This window comes from Leopardus geoffroyi, chromosome B1 (genome assembly GCF_018350155.1).
Source record: "Leopardus geoffroyi isolate Oge1 chromosome B1, O.geoffroyi_Oge1_pat1.0, whole genome shotgun sequence".
NCBI lineage: Eukaryota > Metazoa > Chordata > Mammalia > Carnivora > Felidae > Leopardus > Leopardus geoffroyi.
The window spans coordinates 185,915,991-185,943,603 of NC_059327.1; the positions used below are offsets into that span (position 1 = coordinate 185,915,991).

At 37.3% G+C, this 27,613-nt stretch overlaps 1 protein-coding gene across 1 annotated transcript in view; it reads left to right on the forward strand.

Annotated features, from left to right (window-relative positions):
- Positions 1-27,613, forward strand: part of DHX15 (DEAH-box helicase 15) — a 61,804-nt gene that overhangs the window by 13,947 nt on the left and 20,244 nt on the right. The window contains exons 4-6 of the mRNA XM_045474378.1: positions 17,115-17,274; positions 19,312-19,530; positions 24,528-24,695. Of these exons, the coding sequence (XP_045330334.1) occupies positions 17,115-17,274; positions 19,312-19,530; positions 24,528-24,695 (547 nt within the window). The remainder of the gene's footprint in view (positions 1-17,114; positions 17,275-19,311; positions 19,531-24,527; positions 24,696-27,613) is intronic.

The window sequence follows — 27,613 nt, forward strand, 5'->3', positions numbered from 1 at the left end:
ATGCAGAAGTTACAGTAGTATAACGAACTCCCATGTATTCGGCATCTTCAGCTGTGACAGTCTTGTTTCATCCAGATCCCAACCTTTTCCCTGTCCCATATAATTTGGAACGAATCTTAGACGTTACATATTTTCATCTCTAAATATTGCAGTGTATATAGCTCAAAGATAAAGTTTCTTAAAATACAGCTATGATATTCACAACTTAAAATTTTTCCCTAATCAAAACATCCAATCACTCTTTAAGTTTCATGTCAATTTTTTCTAGCTTCTTTGATAATATTTTATTGGAACTCCAGGTTAAAGAATTCAATATTGTTTTTTTTTAACGTTTATTTATTCTGAGAGAGTAAGCGAGCAGGGGAGGGGCAGAGAGAGGGAGAGAATCCCAAGCACACAGGGCTCTAACTCACCCTGTGAGTTCATGAGATCATGACCTGAGCTGAAATCAAGAGTTGGATGCTTAGCCTATTGAGCCTCCTAAGTGCCCCTCAGTATTGTTTTGTTTTTTTAATTTTTTTAATGTTTATTTATTTTTGAGAGAGAGAGAGAGAGAGAGAGCGCGCGCGCGCGCGCACACACACGCATGAGCGGGGGAGGGGCAGAGGGAGAGGGAGACGCAGAATCCAAAGCAGGCTCCAGGCTCTGAGCTGTCAGCACAGAGCCTGATGTGGGGCTTGAACCCATGAACTGAAGATCATGACCTGAGCTGAAGTCGGACGCTCAGCTGTCTGAGCCACCCAGGCGCCCCTCAATATTGTTTTTAATATAGTAGCTGGACAAGTATTTACTTAAGTTAGTTTGCCTTTTGACTTTAAGGCATTGTTTTGGTTTGTATCTTAAACTTCATTGGATATTGTTTACTTGTAATTATATAATTGATGAAAACTACATAAAATCATAAGATTTTATACTAATTTAAAACGTAGATAATGTCAAGGACTGGAGGAAAATAAAGGTAGATTCTACTCATTTTTAGAAGAAATAATATTATTTTGACATTCACTGTATTGAATGTTTCTTCTTTGGTAAGCTACAGTTGAGCAAGGAAAATGGGATTTGGAAACTGGGCGAGAAGAAAGTTATATGCAACACTGGGTCAGAGAGAGAGAGAGAGAGTGTGTGTGTGTGTGTGTGTGTGTGTGTGTGTGTGTGTGTGTGAGAGAGAGAGAGAGGAAGTGGCAGGCTTTCAAAAGATGTATGCTTGTGGTTCACTTAATAGGGAATGACAAGTAATGTAAATTGATTTGATAGATCAAAATGAATGTATTTTTGGCATTGTGATGTTTTCTTATGGAATGGTTCTCAGAGGCTATTACTAAACTTAAAAAAAAAAAAAAAAAAACCCAAAACTTAATTTTGGACAGGGTAAGCTTACTGAGATTTCTTCTAGAACTTGAAGAGCTAGAAACTAACCCAAGATTGTCTATAAGTGATAGTAAATCCCATTTAATAGTAAGGAGTTAGTGATAGTTTTGATGATAGGAATGCTTCATCATAAATCTCTAGATATATTTTGTATAGTCATCTATCAACTCATTTCTTGAATACCCCAGATCCCAGATGTTAAAAACAGCTAGAACCTTTTTTTTTTTTTTTTTAAATGTTGACTTACTACTTTTGAGAGAGACTGAAAGAGTGTGAGCCAGGGAAGGGGCGGAGTGAGAGTGGGAGAAAGAGAATCCCAAGCAGGCTTGATCCCATTAACTGTGAGATCGTGACTTGAGCCGAAACCAAGAGTTGGATGCTTAACCTACCAAGCCACCCAGGTGCCCCGAAAATAGCTAGCACCTTAACTTAAGGAAGATCAGTTATAGGTAATTGGGCAGGAAGAGTGAATACCTCAGGCAGCTCTCAGTGTCCTCTGTTAGCTTTTCTCATACACAGATGAACTTTGAGCCACATAGGGAGTAGGAGCAGCAGCCCCCCCCAAGTCAAATCTGTATATAACTTTTTTTTTTTTTTTTTTTTTTAAATTTTTTTTTCAACGTTTATTCATTTGTGGGACAGAGAGAGACAGAACATGAACGGGGGAGGGGCAGAGAGAGAGGGAGACACAGAATCGGAAACAGGCTCCATGCTCTGAACCATCAGCCCAGAGCCTGATGCGGGGCTCGAACTCACGGACCGCGAGATCGTGACCTGGCTGAAGTCGGACGCCTAACCGACTGCGCCACCCAGGCGCCCCTATATAACTTTTTTTTAATGTTTATTTTATTTTGAGAGAGAGAAAGTATGAGTGGGGGAGGGGCAGAGAGAGAGGAAGAGAGAATCCTAAGCAGGCTCCACACTATTAGCGCAGAGCCCGACTTGAGGCTCGATCCCACCCCTGTGAAATCATGACCTGTGAAATCATGACCTGAGCCAAAATCAAGAGTCAGACCCTCACCTGACTGAGCCAGCCAGGCACCCCTGCATATAACTGTATAACTTTTGACTTCCCCCAAACTTAACTTACCAGTAGCCTACTATTGGCTTCATCAGTAACCGTCAACACATATTTTGTATGTTATGTGTGTACTATCTACTGTATTCTTACAACAAAGTAAGCGAAAATACATTTACAGTACTGTACTGCATCTGTTGAAAAAAATCTGTGTTTAAGTGGACTTCTGCAGTTCAAACATGTGTTGCTCAGGGGTCAACTGTGGATATAAATGCCTGTATGTCCATTATTTAGCCAGGAAAAAAAAAAAAAACTTCTAATTTTGACCATAGAAGGATGGTTAAAGAGGACTAACTACTGAAAAATCTACCTGGGGGACTCAGACTGCAACCATACTCTTCCTGATTTCGTTGTTGAAACTAAACAAATACTTTTTTGCTAATTAAATAATTTTGTTTTTAGAGTACTTAAATTAGTGTATATTTAAGTCATCTCTAGGCACATTAAGGGTTTAAAAGTACTTTTTCCGGTGTTTCAGACATAGATACTTAAATTCTGGATTCTAGGTCTAATCCTGTGCTATTTTCAGAAGATTGAATCTAGTGTAAATTCGTATACTCTGTTAGACTAGCCTTAAAAAGCTGTCCTGTCCCAGCAGACAGATTAGTTTTCAAGCCGCCACAGCTAAATGGTTTTTATATTATGTTTGTTGTGATTTTTGCCTGCTCCCATCTCTTTTCTGAATTATTCCTTTTGCAATATGTTTATGTTCCATTTACCATTTTGGGATGGAAATTACGAAAAAAACCCTCGTGAGATAGCTAAAGAACAGCACCAGTCAGTGGACGATGTTGCCAGGTTTGTGACTCGTCAGTGAAAATTATTTTAATTCACAAAAATTGTGAGGAAGAAGAGGTGATATACTTCTGCAGTGGATTTTAAGAAGCACCTTGGAGTTGTGATAAATTGTAAGAAATAGGTTATTTTATTTTGAGAGAGCAGATGATTTTTTAGGGAATAAAACAAGTTGATAGTCTTGAACCTTCAGGCAAACATATTTGCAGTTGGTAATTTGGTAGCTAATTTAGTTATTTCCTTTTTGTTTTCTCCCCCAAAGCTGCAAAATTCTGAGATATTTTGCTATTGAGAGAACCTAGTCATTTATGTAAGTCAGTTAATTGAGTGCCTTCTGTGTGTTGGACAGTGCTAGATGGATAGTGCGAGATGTGCTAAAATGTAGATCTGGTTCTTGTCCCCATAAAGTAAATACTACAAATGGTGATTAGGTTTCTGAAAGAGAGTACTGGGGGTTATATGAGAGCATGATTTGAAAATTCAGCTTAGACTGGAAAAGAGAAGGTGGGATTTAAGTCAAGGCCTAAGTTGAAAGTAATAGTTCTCTAAGTGTAGGGATTGGGGTACAGGGAGCAGAGCATTCTTGGCAGATGGAACAGCATTTTTAAAAACTTTCTGAAAGGAAGAAAAAAGCACTTGAGAAGACATTGCAGTCTGTATATTCTTTAAGTGTCCAAATGATTTGTGTATGTCAGCATTTCCATGCCAAATCACTTTTGAGATGTTACAGGACTGGTTTATGGAAAGTATGGATAATTAAAGATTGGTTTCTTTCTTTTGCCTAGTTGGAGCATAAACTCTTTAGGAACAAACAGAGTTTGTGTCTATGTCTGTATACTTGTCTTATGCATGGAACTTAAAAAAAAATTCTGAGTTGGAAAAGGCAACAGAAGAGTGAAACTTGTCAATACAATGTAGACTGTGGGTGAATCTTAGACATAATTGTGAGACATGGGTAGCTTTTTCATGAAAAGACATTTTCCCCTATTTCTTGGTAGGATGTAGTGATAGTGTAATTTGGTGTATACAGTTTATAATTTGCCTCTTATTCTGAATCTTTTGCTTTTGGGTATCAGATTCCAAAATTGAAAGGAATCTGTCCCAGGCTAAGGAATTGATCTGGGGTAGTGTTAATGAAACAGAAAGTGTTATGGTTCTTTATTCAAGGACACGTGTTTGTTCTTTAAGACTGCACCATCCTGAGTTGTTATTTGTGTATATGTAGCTTCAGGACAAGCTGCTGGAGAAATCGAGAAAAGTTAAGGACAGATCATAGTTTAAATCTATAATTGTGAGTGATAAGGAGAAATGAACAGTCTTGGGTCTTAAGGTGTGGTAAACTCCTAGAGAGCTTGAGGGAGAAAAATTTTGAACAAATCAGCCAAAGAAGTGCTATTCTACACAGTATGGGTCGGAAATTTTTAGCATTGTTTAATCTCCAAAAGGCAATCTGGACAAGAAGATGAAAGAAAATCTAAAAATACTTATTAAATATGAGATTCCAGGACAAACATTGCTACAGTGTGGACCTGGCTGGTGCAGGACCTTTAAGGTTGACACTGGGGAAGGTTTACCAGGCATTGCCATAGCAGATCCCCATAGCAAATTGTTTGGGGCCTGTGGAAACAACAGTTTGAGGGGCCAGCTGCATAAAGACTACTTAAGCGATTCAGAGCGGGTTTTCAACAAGGCAACCTCGTTATTAAACTGATGAGAAGAGAATCAAGAGCAAATACATCCTAAACCACATCCTAAGATTATAGGGCCAGAATTGTGTCCTAGCTTTGCCACCTATTAGCTCTGATCTTGGCAATGTTAATTAACCTCCCTGTGCTTACTGCTTTTTCAGAAGATAGAGCTAATCATAACAACTACCTCATACGGTTGTTCTGAGATAAAATACATTAATTTGTGTACAGTCCTTAGAGTAATTCCTATCGCCCAGCAAGTGCTAAGTCAACATTTTTACTTTTGCTGCTGCCGATAGCAGGGGTAGATTTCCAGTTGGAGAAATTATTGGATCTTATTAACCGGTTAACCCAGTTAATTAAAAAGAAACATAAAAACAACTTAATGAAGTTCCTTTTAACACAGCAGTTGAATTACAATATAGGGGTTTTAACTTGAATTAAAACTTGACATTACTTATCATTATGAAATGGATGAATCCAAATCTTTTAGGGCTGGAGGTAAGCTGTGGAAACAGACCATTAATTACATAAACACATATAATGTTTATTATTTTTTTTTTTTTTTCAGTTTTTTTTTTTTTTTTTTTTTATTTTTGGGACAGAGAGAGACAGAGCATGAACGGGGGAGGGGCAGAGAGAGAGGGAGACACAGAATCGGAAACAGGCTCCAGGCTCTGAGCCATCAGCCCAGAGCCCGACGCGGGGCTCGAACTCACAGACCGCGAGATCGTGACCTGGCTGAAGTCGGACGCTTAACCGACTGCGCCACCCAGGCGCCCCAAATGTTTATTATTTATGTAATACATAGTTACATATGTTTATATAAACATAAAATATAAATTATTTTAATTATATAAACATCAATTATAAATTAATTTCTCAAACATCTATTTTAGTAGGCTTTGTTCTAATTCAAGTATAGCACTGGGATTAGATAAAGGTAATTTTGACTAAATCTTTAGAAAGGGGTGGTAATAAAGAGTAAGTGCAGTTATTTACCATTTACTTATTTCCTGTCAGACAAAAAACTCGTTATTGTCACCTAGAGTTAGAATTCTTGGGCTTTTGTTAATTCATGGAAAGCTAACATGATTTCCTAAAGGTATGCATGTATTATTACACTTGACCTTTGTGTTTGACTTAGGTAATTACAAGGGTTTAGTTACAGTAGGCTCTTTGTTTACCTTGCTAACATCTTACAAAATATTACATAGAACGTATGCATTTATACTAGCCCTCTGTGAATTGTGTTGTGAGGATGATAGAGCATTTCTTTCAAAATTTTTGAAAACTTGAGGAATGGGCAGTGTATTTCGAAACAGTGATTTAGTTGCCTTCTATTGTTGTTAATTTCTTAGGCATTTCTTTTGCTTGATTACATACGTAGCTGACTGAAACACACCAGTTGTATTTCAGCTGTTTGCCCAAATAAAACTATGTTTTGGATGCCGATGTTAAGCATTTCAGCTGAGAACTAGGAGGCTGTCTATACATGTGACAAGTGGGGTTTGACATTTTCTGTTTGCTTTCTTTTTGTCCATTTTTTGGCATTAGAAATATATTAAAACATTGTAGATTCCACATTCAAAATATTGTGTGGTACCTTTCCATGTGACTATTTACATCTAGTAGTTGTCATTGTACTCAATATCCTGCTATATATAGGCTGTTGTGATTGTAGTAAGAGGACTGTTGTTTCGATGTATCAAATTGAACTTGATCCTATATAAATGTTGACTTATCCCATTACAGATGAAGGCAACATTAAGTACATAAAGGAACTGTGCTAGTGTCACTGGTTTTTCTCTGACTTGGTTGGGGGGCTTAAGCTGTGAGGCAATTAAGAAGATAGTTTGACTCAGTCGCATGAATTGTGTAGATGATTTCACAGAGACCAGGTATTTCATCTCGTTGGAACTGAGAAGGGTGGGAAGGTTTAGGTAGGCAGATTAACTAGGTAGATGAGCTAGGTTTTAAGTAGAGTAGAAGTTCCCACGCTACCTTGGTTCACAGCATCAGTGCTTAATAATGTCTCACTAATTTTTCATGGTAGCCTAGGCCTGAAGAAATAACTAAGAAGTCCGTTTATTTAGTAGTTCGGTCCTAAAAACTTACTAATAATATTTATGTCCTAACAACTTAGTAGCCATTTAAACAAACACCACACATACGTCGGGAAAATACTTTTATTTCATTCTTAACTACTGTTGTCTATTAGTGTGATGTCTGCGCCAGTCGAACACTGCAGTTTCTTAAACTTTGGGGTCACATTGGATACGGCCACCTTTATTTATTATTCCACACTGATATTTGCCTTGTATTTGCTTTTTATTATAGCAACGATCAGAAATTGAGCTTTTCAAAGGTAATATCAAAAGGAATATAGCATAATGAACTACTTCTGCTAGTAGTTCCTGTGGCATCACATTTTGAGTGTATGGAAAACAATAATTAATATAAATTGTTTGGAATCATTAAGGTGAGAACATAGTCTTCTCTCTGGACGTAGGATATCATGGAGCAAATTGAATCAGTTTACTAATAGCAAGTTAAGTGACCTGTCTATACTCAAAGAAGGAAGTAGTTTTCTCCTGACTGGATGTATAAATAGATGTTAAAGTTACACAGTAATCTAAATTTGGACTGTGCTAGGGGATTATACATAAGCTGTCCTTCAGGAGATCTTAATATTGAACACCAGTGTATTTGATTTTTTTTTTTTTTTTTTTTTTTTTTTAATGCTTATTTTTGAGAGACTGAGAGAGCACAAACAGGGGAGGGGCAGAGAGAGAGGGAGACACAGAATCTGGAGCAGGCTCCAGGCTCTGAGCTGCCAGAACAGAGCCCGATGTGGGGCTCAAACCCATAAACCATGAGATCGTGACCTGAGCCAAAGTCGGATGCTTAACCGACTGAGCCACCCAGGTGCCCCTATTTTGATTTTTTAAAGTGCTGCGTTCACATGTATCAGGTTTGTAAAGTGTTGTTTTTTAACATCATAAAACTATATAAATTGAGAAATACAGTGCTAGCATTTTGGACACATACAGAAGACTTTAAGTTAGTGATGAATCCAGAAATAGCCAGATCACCTTAAAGAGGTGAGTAATTTCCTATTAAACTGATTTATATGTACTTAGAATAGATGGTCAGTTCTTTTATTTTTGTACCCACGACATATAGAAGTAAATGATATTGGAAGAAATTGTTGGAGGAAGGTAATTTGATGACTTTCAGTAGCTGCTGAATAAGTACAATAGCATTCACTGTGAACATGTTTAAAAATTGGTAGTTGACCATTTCATTATGTTGGTATTGTGAAAGATGGGTAGCGTGTGAGTGTTAGACTCACCATATTTATAGTAGTGAAAAGAACTGTATTTTATAAAGTCACTATACTATATATGCTTCTTTCTTCTAATATAGTTCCTGGCAAGCGCATGCTGTTTTTAGCTTTGTCATTTCTTCTGTTTCCTTTACTGCTGTTAGTTAAAACGTATTTTACTTATAGGGGCTTTAAACAAAAATAGGTTAGATGATATGAGGGGGAAAGAGAATAAATATTTTTTTTGGGTTATAGTCTTAGAAGTCTTGATTCATTATAAAGAATATTGCACACAAAGCTGTTTGTGTAGCCATTTTAATGTGGGTAGTTTTTATCTTGTTTGTTTATTTATTTTGAGAGAGGCCCGCATGCATACACCCAAACGAGGGAGGGGCAGAGAGAAGCCCAAGCAGGCTCCACACTCGGTGTGGAGCCCCATGCAGGGCTTGATCCCATGAACCTTGAGATACTACCTGAGCTGAAACCAAGAGTCAGATGCTTGACTGACTGAGCCACCCGGGCACCCCTAGTTTTTCTTTTTCTTTTTCTGTCCTTTTTTTTTTTTTTTTTTTAACATTTATTTATTTGAGAGACAGAGCAAGACAGAGCATGAGTGGGAAAGGGGCAAAGAGAGAGGGGGACACGGAATCCGAAGCAGGCTCCGGGCTCTGAGCTGTCAGCATGGAGCCTGATGCTGGGCTCGAACCCACAGACTGTGAGATCATGACCTGAGCTGAAGTCAGATGCTTAACCAATTGAGCCACCCAAGTGCCCCCTATTTTTTCTTTTAATAGAGCCACTCATATGACTAGATTGGATTGTAGTGGGTTAATCTAAAGATTTTAGTAAACAGTAGTAAAAATTTATACAAACCTTAAACAGGTTCTGAATTATAACTTAAAACTTGTACATTCACTCATCAGTCTGTTAATGTAGGACTGACACCTTTTCCTTGAATACGGACCCTTTGTTTGGAGTTGAATTATGTAGTAAAATGTCTAGATCTTACCGTGGTATTTATAAACTTCACACACTTACAAAATACACAAGCGTTATCTTTCTGGAAATCAAGAGAATTCACCCTTTGAAATTCTAGAATTCCAGACTGCTTTTGCTCTTATAGTTATGTCAAGCATTTGATAGTTGTGTGTGTGTGTGTGTGTGTGTGTGTGTAACAACTTTTTCAAGCTTTTCTGAGCACATAGGACATGCATATAAAACTCTTTTCTGTGCTAAGAGTTTACCATTTCATGTCAAGTATAATTATGTTGACCCAACTGGTAGGAACAGAGATGTGGCTATACCACTGTATGTTTTAAAGAGGGTATGATTATCTCGAGGATTTATTCATTAGATAAGAGGTAATTAAGAGTGTAGTGTGGACTTCTATATTGAGTATTTAACAGGTGTCAGACAATTGGTATACTAGGTTCTTTTAAATACATTGTTTTGTTTAATTTAAACAAAACGACCGTATTCTCATTTTACAAATAGAGCATGAGAGAAGTTGATCTTGTTCAAAGTCAGCTGCCAATAAGAAAGCAGGGACTTGAACCTAAGTTTGTCTTGCATCAAGGATATATTCTTAACCACTGTTACTCCTCAACCATCCTCATTCCTCATCTCCATGTAATTCTTTTATATGTAAGTATTTGGAAAGTGGTAATTGTAATTAGATTAAACAGTACCAGTCATTTATAATAGATAAACTTCAAAGTAGGTACCAAGAATTTCTTTGGGTCATGCTGTGTCAAGTTTTGGATTCTTAAGAAATGCAGTTTTATATTATCTGCATATTTAATTATGCCAGAATAAAGTCTATACTTTGAAAGGTAACCGAATCCTAACAGTATTGTAATGGCACTACATAACTAGGATTTTCAGAACTAAAGATTAACTTCTTCAGTGTTTATAGCAGGGCTGGTGTAAGACATGGCTGCTGATTTCACTTATATTGTTCTAGAACAGTAAAAATAAAGTTGCCCTATTTCTTTTAATGACTGTTTATAGTTTGTCAGATTCTATGGATGGATACTCAGATTTGTGGTCTTTGCTATTAAAAACACTTGCTGCCTTTAGTACCCTCTTAGAACCTTGTACACGCATTTTTTCACACATGCATAAATATATGTCTGAAATGAATTCCCTACAAATGAAATTGGTTGGGGCACAGGGTGTCTTTGAATTTTATTAGATTGCCAGATTGTCCTTCATGGATGTATCTACCCCAACCAGTAAATAATGAGCATGCAAGTGTCTATTCCTGTATTCCTTGCTGACACTGTGTTGTGGAACTTTTTTTTTTTTTAATTTTTTTTTTTTTATTTTATTTAAAAAAAAATTTTTTTTTCAACGTTTATTTATTTTTTGGGGGACAGAGAGAGACAGAGCATGAACGGGGGAGGGGCAGAGAGAGAGGGAGACACAGAATCGGAAACAGGCTCCAGGCTCCGAGCCATCAGCCCAGAGCCTGACGCGGGGCTCGAACTCACGGACCGCGAGATCGTGACCTGGCTGAAGTCGGACGCCTAACCGACTGCGCCACCTAGGCGCCCCTTTTTTTAATTTTTTATTAATGTTTATTTATTTTTGAGAGAGACAGAGACAGAAGGTGAGTGGGTTGGGGCAGAGAGAAAGGGAGACAACAGAATCTGAAGCAGGCTCCACGCTCCGAGCTGTCAGCCCAGAACCTGACCCGAGGCTCGAACTCACAAGCTGTGAGATCATGACCTGAGCTGAAGTCGGACGCTCAACTGACTGAGCCACCCAGGCACCCGTGGAACTTTTTATATTTGTCAGTATAATAAGTGAAAAATGAAATGTTATTGTGGTTTTAGTTTGCGATTCTTTTGTATGAAATTGAAATCTTTACATGTATTTATAGCCATTTGTGTTTCTTTTTGGATCTAAGACCAGTGCTTGTCTCAGCTTTCCAAAAGTATTGCTACCTGCTTGACTGACAGTCATTTGTAAGGTGGTATTTTAAAATGCATCCCAATCACAGAGAAGGTAAATTTGAAAAAAAAGTGTAGAGTACTATAGGATTAATAAAACTTGGTGTCTGTTCATATTCTTTGCCCATCTTTTTATGGTTAGCTGGCCTTTTTCTTTAAAAAAAATTTGTTTTAATGTTTATTTTTGCGAGAGAGAGAGAGCGAGCACGCGCAAGCGAGCAGGGGAGGGGCAGAGAGGGAGGGAGACACAGAATCTGAAGCAGGCTCCAGGCTCTGAGATGTCAGCACAGAACCTGATGTGGGGCTTGAACCCATGGACCAGACTGCGAAATCATGACCTGAGCTGAAGTCTAATGCTTAACCGACTGAGCCACCGGGGTGACCTGAGCTGGCCTTTTTCGTATGGATCGTAGGTGCTTTTAACAGAATAGCTTACTCGATAGAAGTTGCAATTTTCTTAACAAAATTGGCATTCTGTATTTAAGTTCTAATTTTTGCTCCTGTTTTTTTGCTTTGTTTATCACACTTCATACCATGTAGAAACTTGAATTTTATACAAGTGCTTTTAATGAATTGAATTATTTGCATCCATGTGTTCCACTATTTACTGTTTTAGTTTGTTTTATACATCTTTGAACAATCTGGATATATATATAATATATAAAATACATATATATTATATATATATATTTTAGTTTATTTTGAGTGAGAGAGAGGAGAAAGAATCTTATGCAGGCTCTGCACTGTCAGCACAGAGACCTACTTGGGGCTCGAACTCATGAACTGTGAGTTCATTACCTGAGCAGAAATCAAGAGTTGGATGCTTAGCTGACTGAGCCACCGAGGCACCTCAATCTGGAATTTTTTTTAGATGGATGTAAGGTTTGAGGTAGGGATTCAGGAAGGCGCACAGTCTCTATCTCAATATATTCCCTCATCAGAAAACATAACACTGAGTTATTAGGGGTTATTTTCCCATATTGACACATTTTCATTACTCATAATTTGAGCATTAGTCATTGAGATTCATTAAAGTTATAAATAATTTGATAGAGTTCATTACAAATTTAAAACTTTCTGGTGTACATTTTGGGAAACATTTTAACCTTTCTGTGGGATCTTTTTTATGATTCGTTCTTTGAACCAGACCACTTGAGAGATATTTCAAAAAACTCTTATGTATATGTAAACACAAAAGTAAACAAATAATGCCTTTGCAGTATCTCATGTTTTGCCATACTTGGTTCACGTCAGAATTGGTGATACTGGCTGGTGTGAGGTTTGGCACTAGTTGTTGTACTATGCCATTTGCGTGTGCCCGTTACAAAAAAGTACTCAAGTTAAGTTGATACTACTCAGCACGCTGAGGTTTTTTTTGGTTTATTTTCTTAATTAAACAGGGTTGGAAATATGAACTGCTTTTGACTTGCTTTCCAAGCATGTTTTTGCTGCTTTAGGCATCTATTTAACATGCCTCTTATTTGCCTTGACTTAGAGTACTGTTTCTCATACTTTAGCGAGCATCAGAGTCACATGAAAGCTGGTTAGAATAGATTGCTAAGCCTCATCCCCAAATTTGTGATTAAGTGTATCAGGGGGCAAGACCCAAGTTTTGTATTTCTAACCAGTTCTCAGGTAATACAGATGACTTTTTAAGCGAGTCTTTGTTTCAAGACCAGAAAACACTGGATAACAGGGTATCCAGTCAAATGTAGAATTTGACTCTCTTGTGCAATTTTCAAGTATTAGTCTGTCATTGAAACTTCAAAATTAGGTAATCACAGTTTTAATAGCGTGACACCCTATTTTTGTGACTGATGCCTTAGTCTGCATAAATACTCCATGATTATTATGAAAGGTGGTAAAACTTAAAAGGAAAATGGTTATAGTTTATAGGATCACTAGTACCTGGTTCTGCCTTTTTCTGTGCTCTGTGTTAGGTTATTTATTTATTTATACATACGTGGAGGGCCTCATCTATTTAGTAGTACAGCAGATCATCGGGTAGCTTTTCTTTTTTTCTCAAGGTTAATAAACGCCTTAATTTCTCTCTCTCTCTCTCTCTCTCTCTCTCTGTCACACACACACACACACACACACACCCCTCTGTGCATAATTTAACAAGGAAAGAAAAACAAGAATCCATAAATGATACGAGGGAGCAGTTCTGTTAAAACACAGATAAAGTGCTGTTCCATACAAAACAGCATAAAGAATAAGAATCAAGTCACTCTGAACACGAAGAAAATCATCTCCATAAATCATGTAGCCAAAGTTGCCAGTAAATCTGGTATTGGCTCAGTTAGGCAAACTGCTGGATCCTTCCGTCTTTTTTCCTCTCTGTAGCATAAGTAAACGACACTGACAGCAGGGCAGAGGGGTCTAGATGGAAGGAGGAGTACAGAGAGGGAGGAAACCTGAGGATGATGGGTCTGTGGTCTTGCTCCCTGCCTCCCCTCTGGTTTTGAAATAGGCCAGGTCAGTTGGTTGTGGTCTTCATTATTTCTGACATTTTTGACCTGTTGAACTTGGGTCTTGATCTAGACCCTCATCCCCTCTAGTTTGCCAGTGAATATGCCTATACTTTGAACCTCTTACTGTACTTTGAAAAGTCCGCAATGTTTGCAGAGTCAATGGCTTAAATTCATACTAGTATACTTTTTATTTAAAATTTCAAAACCTCAGACATATAGCACACATAGAAGAATTTACTGCGTATAAATATAATACAATGGTAACGACTGCCTCAAGCCTAGTAGTCAAAGCATGCCGTAAAGGAGTCTGTGATTGTGGTGACACACAACAGAAGGATTGTCACAAAACTCTCAAGGCCTAACACACCGGTTTTCCAATAAAATATACTTAAGTTTTTCAGATGTTAATAAGATTACTCCAGTAGAGACAGAATTAGAATTTTGAAGTGATACATGAGAAGGATGTTAGTTAGATCTAAGGCAGAAATCTGTCCAGTTTTGGCATACACTTAAAGAGGGCATTGCTCGGTTTTCAAGTCACATGGGGAGGGGGAAAAGGACATAGCTGTTTTTGGAGGACACTTTTATGTGACTTGCATCTGGTGCTGGGTTATTGATAGATCTAGTTCTGTTTCCCTGATTTAAAACAAAAGACCACCTAAGGGTTGGGATCAATTAAATCAGGGCCAAAAAAAAAAAAAAAAAAAAAAGTGTGGGTGACTAACAGCATCCACTGTAGACGAAGGACAGAGAAGAGTGATACTTTTGTTTGTTTTAATATAATCTCTGTTCAGTAGATCACAAACTTTTTTTCCCTATGTTTCCAACTCCCACCCCCACACTAGCTAACTTTTTGCTATTGTATTTATACGTACATTTTCTTGGGACTTTGAGGAGAGTGTGTTAATGTAGGAGAGGCCCAGGATTGGGAATCAGTACAGTGATAACTAGTCTTAATAAACTGCTTAATTGGCTTCAAGACCCTGGAAAGATTAACTACTAATATTGAATTTTGTTCATTGGAAAAGCAGCAGTATTGACTGTATTTTTAAGAGACCTTTCAACTTTAAAAATGTAGTTTTTGAAGTTCTCTATAGCACAAACAGTAAGTTTCTTATATTCCTGTGATAACAGGATAGCAGTAGATAACAGTAGCATCTCGTGGAATTGGATCATTGGGTGATGATCGAATATTGAGGTACTAGAGTAGTGTTGACAGTCTGTCTCTGGAGTCTGGAAGTCTGAGGGTTTGGTTGACCATTTAACTGAGTACATACGCTATGCCTAGTTTCTAATAAAACATGGCAAATAGTTCCGTTAATGTACAGTATTGGTGTTCTGCCATTTACACCAATTTGTTCTCAGCATTTGTTCTCAGAAAAATATAAGAGAATGAGTATTTGGGTTAACTGTGCTTTTGAATGCCTTTACTTTACGCTGTTGAAGCTTGAGGAGTCTGAGCAGAAAAAAGATCGAAATAAAGAGAGTGGCTTTTTATCTTAATGTGTTTCAAGGAGTTTTCAAGTTCAAGTCTGATCTGTTATCAGTTCTGTGACTTTCTCATATTTTTAGTATGTGAGATTGAAGGTACATTTTTACAGTCTGAGGGTCTTACAGACTGGTAGCTGTTTGGTGGGTATTGCCTGTGAATGCTTGAACTTGATCTAACTGTACCTATTTCACTTCACTTCAAGTAAGTAATGTGCTACTATTGGAACTATGTATTGAGGTAACTTGCTAATTAAAATGTCTTCAAAAAGATGACACTAGGATTCTATTTTGAAATGAGTAAACTTGGAAACTGAGCAGTATGGTGGTGTAAATTTGATAGTATTTAGACAAATATTTATTGTTTGACAAGTGACCAATTTGGTTTTTGGTTTTTTTTTTCTTGCCTTGCAAGGCAGCAGACAAGCGCTTTGTTGAGTCTGAGGAAGTTACTCGCAAAGTAGATGAAAACTGTATTACGTTTTGCTACTGAGATAATGTGGAAAAGGATTGCCTGTCTTATGTCAGTAATCACATCTGAAGGCAGGAGAAGGTCTAAATATCCTCAAATAGATCAAAGCTATTTCAAAGCAACTACAGGCTCTAGTGTAGCTGATTCATGCTCTGTGCTGCACTGTCATTAAGGCATTGAGTCATAGTTTAATTGGCACTGGTTTTTTTTTTCATGGTCTTAATATAAAATAATCTTGCAGGTAGTGCTGTGTCAACTCCAGAAACGTAGTTTGCTTTAAAAAATATGGCCAAAGAAGAAAGAAGCCTAAAATATATTGAGTAGGATGGGTTTGTTTGCCAAAAGTCTTATTAAATTTAGAATTAAGTTCAGGTGAATTAAAGAGAAGGATTCACTTCTGTTGTACATTGTCAATTTGGTGAATTTAAGTGCTCCAACAGATGGCATTAGCTAAAAATACCAAGTTGGTCCGTGAAAGATTAGGTTAGGCTATTTTGTGAAAAGTAGAGACCCAAAATAGCAAAGTCATAAATGATGACTTCAGATTTTTATACTGTTTTTCAATTTGTAAATAAACACATTAATTGAACTGTGACTTCAGCATTTGCAGGTGGACTTTATTTTGTCCACATGCCAAACAAAATATGGTTGTTTTGTGCTAGTGACGGTAGCAGGTGGAGTAGAAGGGATGGGAGATGGCTGCCCATACCGGTATTTGCAAACCACACTTCATCTGAGTGCTACATTAGCCAATTTGTCTTGAACCTTCTCTAAGCCTGGTTTCCCTCTCTAGTTCATTGATTTAGCAGATGTCCTTTGCCTTTCTCTTTCATACATATTTATCAACATTTCTGTAGCACTAGTGCTGCCCCTTATTATCCCATGAATGTATTCCTTTTTGTGCTTCTTTGCCGTCATTTCATTGAATTGGGTGGGGCTTGGGAAAAGAGATGGTAGACTTATACATGCTGTTTTAGCTCTTTTGAACCGAGTAGCCTGTTGTTAGCGTAAGTGGGGAATTACTGAGGCTTTAAACAAATGTAAATTTGCATGTGGTAACATTTTAGTGATGTTACAAAACCAGTGTCTTAGTTTTGTTTTGCAGGTTGAATATTTGTGTTTTAAATTTTGTACTTTAGACACTCATTTAAGTGATGACTTTTGCGTTGGTATTTGTGTGAAACCACGTGATCATTATATTCCATAATCAGATTTAAATTTGTTAACACGTTTTCACCATTACAGTCTCACTTGACAAGATTTTGTAGTGTATGACTTGTTTCATATATACTCTTTAGAAATTTTTCTTGATGGTTAATTTTGCAATTGATTATGAAACAATAGCACATTTGTTTTGGGAGAAGGTTTAATTTTGATTCACCTGATGTCTTTGCTTTATTTTTATGTCATGAAGTTCAGTTTTAAATGCCCTAAATGAACCTTGACCAACTTTTTTTTTGTGAATATAGGTATATGACTGATGGGATGTTACTTCGTGAAGCTATGAATGATCCCCTCCTGGAGCGTTATGGTGTAATAATTCTTGATGAGGCTCATGAAAGGACATTGGCTACAGATATTCTCATGGGTGTTCTGAAGGAAGTTGTAAGACAGAGATCAGATTTAAAGGTGAAGTAATTTTTTTACTCATTTATTTCATAAAAAAAAAAGGTACATATAAAAAACAAAACACATGCTGATTACTCTAATCAACTGTAAAAGAAGGAACCAGTAAGTACCTGCGTTGGCATTTTTCTTTGTTTCTAATATCCTTAGCTGTGTCTTCATTTTAGACTTTAGTATGATTCCACTTTTTAGTCGTGTATTTTGAAGCCAAATCTTTTCCATTTCTTTTTTTTTACTAAATTTTTTTTTAATAAACGTTTATTCATTTTTGAGAGACACAGACACAGTGTGAGTAGGGGAGGGGCAGAGAGAGGGAGGCACAGAATCTGAAGCAGGCTCCAGGCTCTGAGCTGTCAGCACAGAGCCTGACGCAGGGCTCGAACCCACGAACCATGAGATCATGACCTGAGCCAAAGTTGGATGCTTAACCGACTTAGCCACCCAGGCACCCCCACCCAACCCTTTATTAAATATAGAAACTTCTTCCTATTAAGGATCAAATCTTTGTTTTGTCCCAACATAAACACATCCGTTATAACTTGTCACGTTGGGAAGTAGGAACAACTGTACTCAGAACAAGCTGTTCCTCAGAAATGTGTTTACTTAACCTACTTGTCTCCACCAAGGCAGAAGGATTCTGGGTCTTAAAAATTGTTATTCTAGTTTGATTTTGCTTCTAGAAATTTACATTTTTAAAGATTGAAGTACTATGAGTAGTCATTGATTAAAACTTAGGAGCCGTTGAAGTTTGTGTTTTGTTTTAATTGAAGTATAGTTGACACACTGTGTTAGTTTCAGATGTGCAGCGTAGTGATTGGCAGTGACAGTTCTGGGTGCTGTGCTCAACTCGAGTGTAGCTACCAGCTGTCACCACAGTGCCATTACAGTACCATTGACTGTATTCCCTGTGCTGTACTGCTCATCCCTGTGACCTATTCATTTCCATAACAAGAAGCTTGTACCTCGCACTCCCCTGCACCTATTTTGCCCATCGCTCCGCTTCCCTCTTCTCTGGCAACCACCGGTTTGTTCTTTGTATTTATGGGCCTGTTTCTGCTTTTTGCTTTTAGATACCACATATAAGTGAAATCGTGTGAACTATTGAAGGTTTTAGGAAGGAAAGTCAAAAAGTAGAAATTAACACTCTAGTAGAATAGTTAATGGGAAAGCTTTTATTCAAGTAAATTTTCAATGGCTTCTATAATGTGTGATTTACATGGAGGGAGGGTGACTGCATAGTTTTATATCCTTGCACCTGAAGAGCCTTTTGTGCTGTGGCTTTTTTTTACAACAGTGTAGAAAATCCCTGTTTAATTTTAGGAATTTTTCTAAAGAAGTCATGCTTATTAAAGATGATTTAGAAGAGAGTAAATTTATATCTGCCACAGATTTTTTTTATTTTTGCATCCTATGTTTTCTGTGTACAAGGTTGTCATGTCCTGTTTTAATAAACATAGCAGTAGTCGTACTATTTATTAATGTTGCTTTTACCAATCCCTTTTATACATTGTTAACCTTACGTAAACATAAATATGTTATGTATTTAATAAACTTGGGTTTTTTTTTTTTAATGTTTATTTATTTATTTTGAGAGCAAGAGAGAGAGCATAAACGGGAGAGGGCAGAGGGAGGGAGGGAGACAATCCCAAGCAGCCTTCGTGCTGTCAGCGCTGTGCCCAGCGCAGGGCTCGATCTCATGACTGTGAGATCATGACCTGAGCTGACATCAAGAGTTGGGTGCTTAACCAACTGAGACACCCAGGTGTCCCTAAACTTTGGACTTTAAGGTATTGTTTCATGAAAATATAGTTTATTTATCGGATATCGGGTTTATTTCTTACTTTTTAAAATGTAAGTCTTTTACTGTAGCTCAGTGTTTCTGTATTTGATTTTTTAATTGGTTTATTTGTAGGAAGGCTTTTGTAGGCTTTTTTATAATTGATGTATATAGAACAGTAAACATAAACTTGTCTTTTTTTCCTGAAGACCATGTGAGAATCCTTGAAGACAACTTTAAATAATTGACTGTTTTCTTTGCAGGTTATAGTTATGAGCGCTACCCTGGATGCAGGGAAATTCCAGATTTACTTTGATAACTGTCCTCTCTTAACTATTCCTGGGCGTACACATCCTGTTGAAATCTTTTATACTCCTGAACCAGAGAGAGATTATCTTGAAGCAGCCATTCGAACAGTGATCCAAATTCATATGTGTGAAGAGGAGGAGGGAGATCTTTTACTTTTCTTAACTGGTCAAGAGGTATCGTCATTGTTTGCTTCATTATGTAGCCTTTAAACATATTAAATTATGCAACTTTTTAAGCCCAAGAACTTGGCATATATTAACCACATATTTCTTATCCCATGGTATAAAGTTTCTCTTCAGCCTGATTGCATTTATATATGAAATACATAACCCCTTTGTATACTCTGTGGATACCTCTGTGTCATTAGTGTTAATTACCCTGAGAATAAATTGTTTTAGAATTTCACGATTTAGCAGCTGTAGTCTCGACTTTGGAGAGACCTGGGTGCGGTAAGTAGTGGTGGGTGGTAATTTGCAGTTTTGCTGAGGTATGAATTTGATCCACACAACCCCTATGAAGTCGGGTTGTTAGCTTGTGAATGAACTTGAGTAACTTGGATGCCCATCCAACGTCAGAATGAATGTTTGTGTTTTGGTTTGGTCATCTGTATGTGCGCTGAGGATTGTAAGGAATCATTGAAATTTTTTAGTTAGAATTTACCCGTTTTAAGATACACGTTTTATTCTCAGGTGCTGCATGTTTTAAACTTCTTTCCCACGGTAGCTTTATAGGTGTGCTGTGACATTCTGGAGCTGAAGTTGAGGAAAAAGCTGTCTGGATAAATCCGTTTCAGAGAGCCTTTTGGTGGAGGCTGTTCTTAGAACTTGTCTTCTTTTTCAGTAGGCTTTAGGGGTTTTCTAGAATGTGCTTCTCAAACTGACATACGTGCAGATCACATAGAAAATTTGCAGATTCTGATTCAGTAGGTCGGGTGGAATCTGAGACTGTTGCTGACAAGCTTCCAGGTAATGCTGAAGCTCCCCAGGTTTGAGTCGCACAGGTTCTAGAGCGGCGTTGTTCTGTTAGACCTTTTTTCAGTGCCACACGTGTTCTATAACTGTGCTGTTCAGTGTAGTAGTCAGCGGCAGCGTATGGCTTGTGAGTGTTTGAATGTGGCTAGTGAGAGGAAGGACTAAATTTTAATTTTACAGCATTTGAATGAAGAGCTACCTGTGACCACCCTTTTCCTGTTTCAGTTTTTGTATGGCCCATTAGTTAAGATTTTTTTTTTCCATTTTAAGTTTATTTATTTATTTTGAGAGAGGAGAGAGTAAGAGTGCGGGGGAGGGGCAGGAGAGAGAATCCCAAGCAAGCTCCTAGTCGCCAGCATGGAGCCCACACACTGTGAGAGCGTGACCTGAGCTGAAACGAGAGTCGAACACTTAACCGACTGAGCCACCCAGGTGGCCCTGTTTTCACATTTCTGAAATGTTGTAAATAAGACCAAACAATGTGCAACAGACAGGCTGTGTGGATGCAAAGCCTGATGGTTTTGGCCCTTATGGTAAAAGCTCTGACCTCTGCCCCAGAACATTTCTCAAGTGTGGCCAGTGGACTGCCTGCCTGGGGAAGGAGAGTTTGTTAAAGCAAGTTCTTGGTCCTGTTCCAGACTTGCAGAAATAGGTGAAACCTGAGGCCACATATAGGAATCTGCATCTTTGATGAGGTCTACAGGCCACTTTTATATTTCCTTAGGTTTAAAGGTCACTGTCCCAGAGGGATGTTTAAGCCTGTATAATTCCTGTAGTACGTTAATGACACAACTCTGGACAGGGTTGTGGGGAATTGCCCTAGTTCTCCCAGATACCAAAATCCGAGGTCTTCTGTGTGATTGCCTGCCTCTATTGGAATGTGAATTATTTGATTTGTATTCAGTTTCTACGGGAATGCTTGGTATACATAATATTTGAGCAAATGCTATTGCTTTAAGAGCTAGAAATGTTGAGTAATTGTTTATCCCTGAATTTCTTCAGTATTCATGTAATTTACGATTTGTGCCCCATTGGCCGTGGTTCCTTTTCTATAGAGCAAGGGTTTTCAACCTCAGCGCTGTTTACCTAGTATTTCCATCAGTATTTTTGTTGTGGGGCGCCCTGTGCATTGTGGCATCTTTGGCCTTATCCGTTAGATGCAGTAACATTCCCTCCTCTGGTTGTAGCAACCAAAAATGTCTGCAGACATTGCCAGATGTCCCCTGGGTGGAAAATCATTCCCAGTGCAGTCATACTTTTTCTTTTGGGATATAAAACGTGTTGCAAATTCAGTTTTATGGTTACACCTCTGTTGGTACTAGTCTTCCTTTCTATGTGTTTTGAGTGGAAGAATTTTTATATATTTTGTAAACAAGAGTACCAAATGCTTTTTTGATGGCATATAAACAGTATTTATTCTCTAATGCAGTGTTTAGGTTGTCGAGGTCTTTTTGTCCTTTTGTATCTGGTCTCTAGTTTCTTCATCTAGAGTGCAGAGTGTATTTTCTTAAACGACTTCTTAAAATAGCCATTATATTCAGATAACTAAGCAAATTAGAATTTTATCAAATATCAGATGGTCTCATGAAAGGCTTTTCTATGATTTAACTACACATACTTGATATTTTGGCAGCCATCCCATATTTGGGAAAAGGGAGTAAGCCCCATGGTTTTCAAATGTGTGCTGGAGTGTGTGTTTTCCAGTGAAGTTATTAACTGTAATTGTGAACTAGTTTTGCATGTGCCCTGTTATATTTTTAAATACCCTTTAGGTGACTAGGCTTGAATTTTGAAGATCTTTAGGGAGAAAGTAGCAGAGTACCTAATGTATTTTGTTTCACTGATTGTGTTTAGTAGAGCTGACTCAAAGACATATAAAATACTATTTTTCCATGGCTGTGAATCTGTATTACTTTTACATGGTCAGTTAAATGGTAGATTCCTAGAATTCTCAGGACTCTTGTCTTCATAAATTTGAATAGCACCCATAAAATTTAGTTTTCTCATGAAATTTTAAAATGATTTTTTACGAGCATTTTACCATCTTGACCACTTAAACAGTAATGCTTGTGTGCTAATCTGAGTAAATTTGGGTAAAGGAGATCAATCTTAATTGGTGAAAGGTTGGGAAGAATTTGAATTTTAGAATTTTTTTGTGTTATTTTATGTTAATGCATAAAATCTGGACTTATGATTAAAATTAAAAGTCCTTAGGGAAGCTATACTTCTGAATTAGATAAGAGTGATTGTAACTGAAATATCAATTGTTTGTGATACGAAGATGTTGAAACCATTCTTAAAGCAGCACGTTCTTTTACCGTGAATTTTGATGAATAAAATGTCTTTTCCATATGCAGTGAGTTCAGCCTCCTCAAATTACTAGTCCAAATTTATTTATTAACCTATATTAATACTTTTGGAGCTGAAAGTTGTAAAAACTCCTGAGCTTCTGTCTCAACACTCAATCTTGCTCAAAACTAACAGATGGTTGCTTTATGCTGATGAATGTCAATGAGTTTTGTTCTTTTCTGAGCTTCCCATGTTGACTGTGGGAATTTGGTAAACTTAAGGAAAAATTTTGTTGCAGTTTTAAAAGTGTTTAGAACTTTGCTTATATAAAAAACATAAGTGGTGTTGGAATTTTTTCCTCTCAACTTTAGAGATATCTTTATATCCCATGCAGAAGTGCTTTTGTTTTAACTCTGTACACATTTGACAGATTGGATAGCCTAGTCCAAGTAAAACTGGAGTTACCTTGTTAAAATTCTGGAATCTGCAAATGTACGATTTTGGGTACTTGGTTTTCTGATATATGACATCTGGATGTTTGCTGGCGTTGGACCTTTTATTGTCTGGTCAAATACATGTTTAATTAAGTAAATTAAAAACATTCTGGATATTGGAATCAGTTTTTTCCTGTTTTCTTTTTCTTAATTTTAGAAAAAAACTAACTTGGGGCTTATATCCAAATCTTTTTGATTTGGAAGAGATATAATTTTGTATTTGCATACCAGCAGGGGGCATTCTAATCTAGATACAGCATTTAAAAGCTTTTTTTTTTCCCTAAAAATATTTGTTTTATTTGTTGTAGTTTTTCTTTCAATCAGTAGCAGTCTTTGATTTTCTTTTAAAACTTCAGATTTCAAAGGGAACTATTAACACCAAGTCCTTAATAGTTATTTTCTGTGTGATAATTTTCTAAGACCCTTATCTTTTTTTTAAGGAAATTACTGTATTTGAACAAGAGGGGAAAGTTTTTGTTCTTAAGTGCCCAGAAACTTTGTATTCTTTAGCATGGAAACAGAATTGCATTTTGATTTAAAATCATTTCAAGGAAAATCATTTTAGTTTGATGTAATAAAAATACAGACTACATTTACCCGACACATTTTCCCCCTTTTTGGTTTAATCATTCTGATTTTTAAATAAGAGATACTTTGTTGATAAAGATAGCTTCTGATTGGGTCGTCCATTGGATAGGCTTCCACATTATTTAACATACTTCTGAGTATAACCAAATTAAGGTTTCAGTAAAATTTAAATTTCTGGGTCCCCCCCCCCATTTTTAAGTCCCCTTGCCACTCCCTTAGAGCCTTCACCTACCTCTCATTTTCTGTCTCCCACACTCTGAGTAATCATTGTGTGTCTTCTCTTTAAAACCTGGATTTGAATGAAAATGCGTTGCGATTATATTCTGTGATGGGGAAGTTTTTGAAGATGCTATTTGGGTTAGCCTACTTCTTAAATATCTGTGTTGATACTGTAAAGGTGTTTGTTCTCATTAGGCACAATGAAGCAAATCTTCCATATAATTACATTAGCGATACGTGACACTAAAGCCTAATTGGCTTATTTAAAATATCTAGCACATCAATTTCTTTTAGATTGTGAAAATTGAAAAGGTTATGAGTGCAGTTAAATATTCCTGGGTGAGAAATTTCAATTTTAGTACAATTTGTTGAGAATTAATTAGGACATTTGACTAGAAGAAAAAGAGTGTGGAATGCCAATAAGATAGTTATCTATTTATTTGATTATAGAAATGAAAATTTCTTCAGTAGTTTTGGAAACCCAGTGAGGTTTACCTAGTTTGGATTTACCAAATTCGAAATAAGCTGTACAGAATTAAGATAATGGTAAATACTTAACATGTTTCAGTGTGTATTTGTTGTTTTTACACTCAGACTTTTATTTTGTAGGAAATTGATGAAGCCTGTAAGAGAATAAAGCGTGAGGTTGATGATTTGGGCCCTGAAGTTGGTGACATTAAAATCATTCCATTATACTCTACACTTCCACCTCAGCAGCAACAACGCATTTTTGAGCCTCCGCCTCCAAAAAAGCAGAATGGAGCGATTGGAAGAAAGGTTAGCATAGACATGTTCTCTGTAAACATTTCATTAATACAGAAAGTGTATTGAAGTATGAAAGTATGAAATATGAAAGTATATTGAATTATTAAGGACTAAGTGATGGGTGATAGTGATCTGGATTGCACACTACAAAATCTGTATTTCAAATGCAAATATTAAACCGTATATTTAGGTGGAATTTTGCGTAACTTTTGACTGTAAAGTAAGAGCAGGTACTGTTTCCCATTCCCTCCTTATTAAATGGGAGTTTGATTAGGATGGCCAAAGAAAAGAGGGAGATGGCCTAGTGTTGTCTTTCTCTCCATTAGTAAGTGGATTTCTTTAGGGCTGGAATGTAGATTCTCTTAGTATAGATGTCTGCCTGGCATAGGAAGGGAGCAAGGGTTTTCCAAACCTGTTTCTGGGCTCTTTGTTGGGATGGGAAGGGTATCTGAGTTCCAGTTTGAAACAGAACAGCTATCCTTAATTTTTTTTAAGAGCTGGGTGTTCTAGTAGATTCTTTGAAAATAAAATTACATTGCTTGAAAAGGTTTGAAAAACACTAGTGTAGTGGAGTCAGTCATTAGGTTAAATAGTAGCTGTATATGAAATTTGTGAAGATTCTTGATCTCTGGATTTAAAGTTTTCATTTTTTAAAAACAATTTTTTTTTTAACATTTATTTATTTTTGAGGCGGGGGGAGAGAGCGCATAGTAGTGGGGGAGGGGCAGAGAGAAAGGGAGACAGAATCTGAAGCAGACTCCAGGCTGTGAGCTGTCCGCACAGAGTCTGACACGGGGCTCAAACCCATGAACTGCAACGCAAGATCATGACCTGAGCCGAAGTCGGATACTTAAGCAACTGAGCCACCCAAGCGTCCCTTAAAGTTTTCCTTGTTTAAAGTAGGTATAATTTACCTTCATCACCTTGGGAGATTATTATCAAGGATTAAGCTTTGTGTATACAGGGTACTACTATATCTAGAAGAAACTAGTCCTTCATGGTAGCTGCCATAAATTCCTTGAATATATTCACATAGAAAAAAGTCTCAGTTGAAGTATTACTTATGATTTACTTATCAGTCAGATTTGGAATTTATTGCTCAGTTATTTCTATATTCAGGACTTAACAGAGTCTCACAACTTTTTCTGCTTTTTTTCAATCTTTTGCTAATGTTTATCATGATTATTGAAAAATTACACATTATCAAGGTACTTAAATATATCAGGGCTAATTATTTCTTTACATGGTTGTGTAAAGTTAAATGAACCAGATACATTTTTCAAATTAAAGGAACTTACTGAGAGGATATACAACACCAGCTTAGTGGAGTGTAAATTAACAAGAGATTGATAAGGAAGAAATCAGCCTTCTGAGTTTTTCAGATCAGCAAGAGTAGTTAATATGACTTAAAAAACTGTCTGATCAGAGCTTCATTATGTTGAACTTTTCCAGTTATTTTAGTCGTAGTGCTGTTTCTAGAACATGTTAAAATATTTTTCCCTGTTACTTTATGTGCATTCTGAACTTTGGGGAAAACTTGAAGTTTAAGTGATAGTTTTAGTATATAATTCTGAAGTTGATCTGTTGACTGAAAAGTACTTGTGGAATTCTGTATCAGTGGTTGTATATAAAGTAGCTGTTTTCTTATATATTTCAATAGTAAAGAGGAGTAGCCTGCAGGCAGATGATTAAATTTTTCTTGAAATCATGTACACTTTGCATATCTGCCATTTGTTTTAATTTGATGGGTTTTTTTTAACCACTGAGTAAAATTACGTATATAGCAAGATTTGCCAAATTTGTGTCTTTTCGTGTAGTTCTTTTTATTCCATTTTTAGGTTACTGTGAGAACTTAAAAGGGCCTGAGCTTACTGAAATATATTTCACATCTGAGCTCTTTTGCTCTGTTAATTATCAGTGTATTGGAAAGTTAAGTTCAGTCTGCTGCCAGTCCAGTAGATGATATGTTTTCTAGGATCTTCAGCTTAAGCTCGTGGAGTATAATTGAACTCTTGCTTTTTGTGTTCTTTTAAATCATAAGGATATTGAGGAGAGTTTTGTCTTCCTGAAAAGAATAACTCAGCAATAGTTGGATGTATGTGTGATGAAGGCCATAGATGATGAGGGGGCCACTGGAGTCCCCAGGGCTTGGGGAGTCCCATCCTGGGCTTTTAATTCAGAGTCAAACCAAGGGCCATAGTGCTGCTTCATCATCCATTGATGGTGTTTCATTCAGCTAAGGCTACAGGACCTCTTGCTGGGAAATCATGTTCTCTTCTTGGCATGAGTCAGCTTCATCTTCCAGCCTGAGAAGAGCATTATCACAGCCCTCCTGGATGGACCCAGGAGAGGGGGGGGAGGACTTCATTAGCGCTTGGTGTGTCATTGTCATGCGAAAAAAAGAGCTTTGAAGCCTGTCATGTTTAAGGAGAAGTAAACGTCTTTATGGAAGCCTAGTTACAGAGAAAGATTCACTCCTCCAGTCCTGTTTTTGGTGCCAGGTGGAGAAGTTGCCTGGAGGAAGGTAGGAGTGCCAGCTGAGACCCAGAGATAGCAGAAAAACACCCCGGCCAAGTGCCGTGACTGCACGTAAGACGAGCCGATGACCTAGCAGGTCGCAGGCGACCGTGACCCTTAGAGAGGTCAAAGGGATTAGTGGGACTTTGGGGGAAGGCAGAAGGGTATGACGGAAGATGCAGAGGTTCTGTGAAGGCAAGTGGCTGGGTACTGGAACAGGAAGAACTGGCATTCTGTTGCTGTTTTCCTGTTGCGCTATTTTAAACAAAAATGCCACAAGTTTGATAATGTCCTGTTTATATTATAAAATATAGGGCTAGAGGCCAAGGCTTGCTGCTTCTGTCATGAATTCATTATACTGCCAGTTACTAGAATGGAGCTTTCATTCATGAGTGTTAAACTGTCACTGATTG